Source organism: Perca fluviatilis, chromosome 11, assembly GCF_010015445.1.
Source record: "Perca fluviatilis chromosome 11, GENO_Pfluv_1.0, whole genome shotgun sequence".
Classification (NCBI taxonomy): domain Eukaryota; kingdom Metazoa; phylum Chordata; class Actinopteri; order Perciformes; family Percidae; genus Perca; species Perca fluviatilis.
Window position 1 is genome coordinate 35,167,513 of NC_053122.1, and position 4,733 is coordinate 35,172,245.

The following is a 4,733-nucleotide window of genomic DNA, read 5'->3' on the forward strand; positions in this document are numbered from 1 at the left end:
CACTAATATTACTAACACTATTACATTCTTTCACAGGAGTACACTCTACAAGGGCTTGGTTGGGGACCCACTAGACATCTCTTTGCTACTGATTGGAGACATGTACAAAGACTTCAGCATTAGAGAGAAACCTCTAGCAGCAACTATGGGCATCAGTGACGAGAAGACCCTTGTTGAGACAGCTTTTGGCTTAGCACAAAGGGGGAGTGTGCTCTCATACCAGCAACCTGTATTGCCCACAAAGTCAGTCAAGATGCACCAGGATCCTCCACCTTACCCACCGCTGCCTATTGGGGAGTACAAGCTTGCCCCGACAGACTGTGTGCATGTGTGCACTGAGGAGGAGCACTTCCACCTTAAAAGCCTGAATGTCACACTGGACATGGCCTATAAGATTGAGGCAGCGACAAGAGAGCAGGCAGCAGACCAGGAGTGGCATCAGCTCCGCAGGCCTAGGATCACCTCCTCACGTTTTAGAGAGGTGTGTTTTGTGAGGGGAGTGAGCTCTGCAGAGTCTCTTGCAGAAAGAATCCTCAAAGGAACAAGGCAGACTGCAGAAATGAGAAGAGGTGCAGACATGGAGTTTGAGGTGGCAAGGGAGTACTGCCAGATGAAAAATGTCAACTACACACCCTGTGGCCTCGTCATCCACCCAGATGCTCCTTGGCTTGGTGCCTCGCCAGATGGCTTGATTTTTGATCCATTCGCACAGCCACCGTTTGGACTGGTTGAGATAAAGTGCCCTAATGTGAAGAACTATGTGGACTGTAAATACCTTCAAATGCAGGATGGCACTTTGGCTCTTCGTAAAAGCCACTCTTACTACTGGCAGGTGCAGGGTCAACTGTTGATCACTGGCCTGCAATGGTGTGACTTTGTGATTTGTGCTCAGGAAGACATGCTGGTGCAGCGTATCCAGGTTGACCCAGAGGTAAAAGCAGTCATCAGAGAGAGGGTGGACCAGTTTTATTTTAACGTGTACATGCAGAAGTACTTGTCTGTCTCCAAAAGAGCTTACTGATCGATGCAGGATAATTCAGGTGGGGGCCTTTTTTATGAAGAAAAATGAAATTACCTACTATAAACTTTTGTTATTGTGTGAAGCAGGAGTAAATAACATGTCATGCCTTTCAGCTGAATTTGGAAAATGTATTGGCTTATTTCACTATTGTATTGTTCTATTACAAAACCTATTCACCTGTTATTTGTGTAATCAATTATTTCATGCTTTGTTTAATTTTAAATGCTTTGGGTCTTCATAACATACAGGGTGGCCATACAGAACTACACATTAGACACAGTATATGCCTCACAAGTGTTTAAAGTAATTACACCACACACAGGTGCCATTTACTTCATGTTGACAGTAAAATATGGTTCAGATTTTTCAAGCAAGGTTACTTTTTTTCACATTTTCATTCACATCTAGAAATGAGACCATAGCTATATTCGAGGGGCTCTTACAGGCAATTTCAATGTTTCATGTATCACTGTTGGAAGGATGTTCTTTAGGTCAGCCAAATTCTTTATTGCCAAAGAAGCAATATTTGCATCAAAAAGTTACACCATAATTGTTATATAAATAGGTGCTGTGTGATTTGCAATAAACACAAAGGAGAGAAAAATGATTTTTTTCCAGATTTATTTGTAAGTAACAAAAATAATTAAATCATTCCTTATACAATTTGTATCATGGTGACTATAAAAGATGTTTTCAGATTTCATATACAATATTTTACTGTATGCATGGTTTGATTTCATACATTTTACTACAAGAGAGAGGGGGACTAGTAATGCACAGTTGGCACTGACAAATTTAACCACTCAAAGTCAAACATATAATTTGTATTGCTACATAAACATGTATCATGGAACACATATGTCAAATCTACATCAGAGAATGTTTATCATAAAGAGAGACAAATGGAACAGAATTGAGGGAAGTCCATTAGCAGTTTAGCGAGCAGATCTGAGACAATAATATTGACCATTCAGTGTACTAGTATCCAGAGAGACTGGCTCAGTGAGGTTAACACAGTTATTTGGCCCATGCTTTGACCAGTGGCTTGTTTTGATAGTTTGTTAGGAGGCAGGCTACTGCAAAAAGCTGGTTGATACTGCCACAAATGGTTAGAGGGATAATAGTGTCAAACAGTTTGTTCTCTTTGATGCGCCTAATTGTCCTCTCCACATGTATCCTTAACCGTGCAATGTCCTGAGTGACCAGCACTTCGCCATGAGACAGCTGTGACTTTTTACTCAGAAAAGGTGGTCTGTAAACTTTGCAAGGCACTAGGTCATCAATTCTGAATCCCTTGTCCACCATTACAGCCATTTCTTTATCCAAAAGAGGGACAATGCCAGATTGCCTGAACAATTCTTTGTCACTGATAGAGCCGGAATACAGTGAGGAAATAAAAGTAACAGCACCATGTGGTGACACACCAATCATTCCTTTCAGGGTAGTGTGCGATTTATACTGTGAAAACATCTCACTCTGTAAGAGTAAAGATGAAGGCATCTGACATCTCATCTCTGTACAGTCAATAAGGACTTGGGTGTCAGAGTATTTGCTGAATACACTCGGCATCGTGGCTCTAATTGTCTCAGGAGACATCCATATCCCAACAGCACCCAACAAGGTGTACAAAAAATTTACCCAGGTTTTGATTATCCTGCTGACGGTGGACTGATGAATACTGAAACGATCACCCAGATCTTTCTCCTTCAGACCCAGCGACAGGTACACCAAGAACAGGAACAGTTCATCAATCATCGGAAGGCATCGGCTCTGGTGGGGGGTGGGAGCAGGGGGAACAAGTCTTAGTGGTAAACGATAATCATTGCATGGTCATCATAAATGTTTGTAAAGTGGGGTCCACAAGTCTGAGACCACTTGTATGTGGTTTTAATTATATTGAATTAGAGTGTAGTGTTGTTACGGATGCAGATTTATCAGCAAGCTACTTTTAAAAACAAAATGATGAAGTATGAACTATGCCTACCGGTCGACGAGGTGGATCAGTGGCATTGTCAGGAGCTGCTGTTGTGCTGGAAGTGGATGACTGTGTACCAACACGCACAATTCTCCTCGTTGCAGGTTCAATCTGTCTCCAAAATGCCTGTAGGTGGTGGTAGCTGGCAAATCTAAAAGAGTGAAATAAAATTATTATTACCTTTAAATCAAAGCATAACCCATTATTGATGTTTGGAAAATGCATCATCACAAAGCTGAGATATGTGGTTCTCATAGGACAGAGATGCTACAAACATGCTATGATGATCTTATAGTTTAAACTAGCCAACAGTAAATAAAGAATTTAAAATGAGCTCAACCTTAAACAGCTACAACTGTAAAATGAAACATACACATTAATGCAGTAGTAATATTAATCCATATACATTCTATAAATAGTAAAACACTGACAGGGATCATTTTACTGCACTATAAGTACTTTTACTTTTCACACTTTAAGTAAATTTTTCTGATAATACTTACATACTTTTACATAAGTAAGGTTTTGAATGCAGGTAGTGGAGTATTTTCACAGTGTGGTATTAGTGCTTTTACTGAATTAAAGGATCTGAATACTCTGCCCACTACTGTGTATGTACATATACATTCATAAATGAATGGATTTGAACACAAACTAGGTCTGCAAGAAAGTCATAACCACAGAGGTATGCAAGCTAAGTATCATATGACATAATACGTACCTGGTATAGAATCTGATGTCATCGTCCGATGCTAAAAACCTCTCCAAGCCAAACGACTGCTTCAGTGTAACCGCGGCCAGCCTCTTTTGCAGCTCCTCTATCACTTGCTGCTGGGCCTCTATTTTCTCACATGCTATATCCAAAGATGATGGTTCTGGTTTTGCATCGTAATCATGGCACTGAAGCAACAGTTCAACATCCATCTCTTCCTCTTCAGTTGATTCATCCTCTGGTCGTTGTGTTCTCTCCCAGACACTTGGTCTGACTGCCGGCAGAGAGTAGTTGTTCCAGGCGAACAACACGGGTACAGCCCCCTCTTTCAAGCGTCGTCGTCCACCTTGAATGACATCCGTGGAGACGAAATGTCTACTACAGACTGTGGTGGTCCTCTTAATTACTAAATTATCACGTCTCACATTACGTATCCATATTTTTCTTATGGTTTCTTCCTTTGGGAAGTGGTGGAAACTCACGGTGGAGTTGAACTTCCCTGACATCGCACATTGAGGTACGCAGCAGAAATCACTGTTGGGATTATCCCGCTTCTGGTACTTCACTGGCTTTGACATTTTCTTCTTGTCACTAACATCCAGATTTTAAAATCAAATAAAACGCCAACATTAAAAAAGGCTAGCTAGGCTAAGTCTGTCAGTACCTACCATTGCTACTGTTGCTACGGTTGCTACCAGCTACCCAGCTACCGGCTTTTCCGACAAGCGGAAGCAAACCGGAAGTCGGGAGACCTGTTTTCCGGTGTGGTGACGTGACGCTCGGCATAAAGCGAATTTCAAACATTTACTGGAATATAGTCACGGATACTATCGAGTCGACAGCGTTAAACATCAGACTGCAAATAAGGTTTTATCAGCGTGACCAACGTAACAGTTATCAAGCAAACAAATCGCGCACGTACATATCGGCAGCACAGCAGTAGCGCAACAGACAAATCAAACTTTAACTGCAGCTCTATGTAGCGAAACTGCAGCTTACCGGTGGCGCATCTCTCCTGACGAGAC

At 41.6% G+C, this 4,733-nt stretch overlaps 2 protein-coding genes across 3 annotated transcripts in view; one reads left to right on the forward strand and one right to left on the reverse strand.

Annotated features, from left to right (window-relative positions):
* LOC120569116 overlaps window positions 1-1,204 on the forward strand; it is a 3,059-nt gene extending 1,855 nt beyond the window's left edge. For both annotated transcript variants that reach the window (XM_039816995.1, XM_039816996.1), the window contains one exon: window positions 37-1,204. In XM_039816995.1, coding sequence (XP_039672929.1) covers window positions 37-1,021 — 985 coding nt within the window. In that variant the 3' untranslated portion in view covers window positions 1,022-1,204. The remainder of the gene's footprint in view (window positions 1-36) is intronic.
* Window positions 1,205-1,625: 421 nt separating this feature from the next.
* On the reverse strand, window positions 1,626-4,501 carry LOC120569118. The gene is made up of 3 exons (XM_039816997.1): window positions 3,718-4,501; window positions 3,006-3,147; window positions 1,626-2,791 (listed from the first exon to the last, which is right to left on the reverse strand). Exons 1-3 carry the CDS (start codon window positions 4,284-4,286, stop codon window positions 2,039-2,041), a joined length of 1,464 nt encoding a protein of 487 aa, XP_039672931.1. The 5' UTR covers window positions 4,287-4,501; the 3' UTR covers window positions 1,626-2,038.
* Window positions 4,502-4,733: the final 232 nt, after the last annotated feature.

What these genes read in the sequence shown, in the direction of transcription:
- LOC120569118 (XM_039816997.1), bottom strand. Translation starts at nt 4,286, where the DNA reads ATGTCAAAGCCAGTGAAGTACCAGAAGCGGGATAATCCCAACAGTGAT. An exon ending in GACATCAGATTCTATACCAG is followed by an intron (nt 3,148 to 3,717) that starts GTACGTATTATG and finishes TCACTCTTTTAG; the next exon opens with ATTTGCCAGCTACCACCACC. An exon ending in CTGATCCACCTCGTCGACCG is followed by an intron (nt 2,792 to 3,005) that starts GTAGGCATAGTT and finishes ACCCCCCACCAG; the next exon opens with AGCCGATGCCTTCCGATGAT.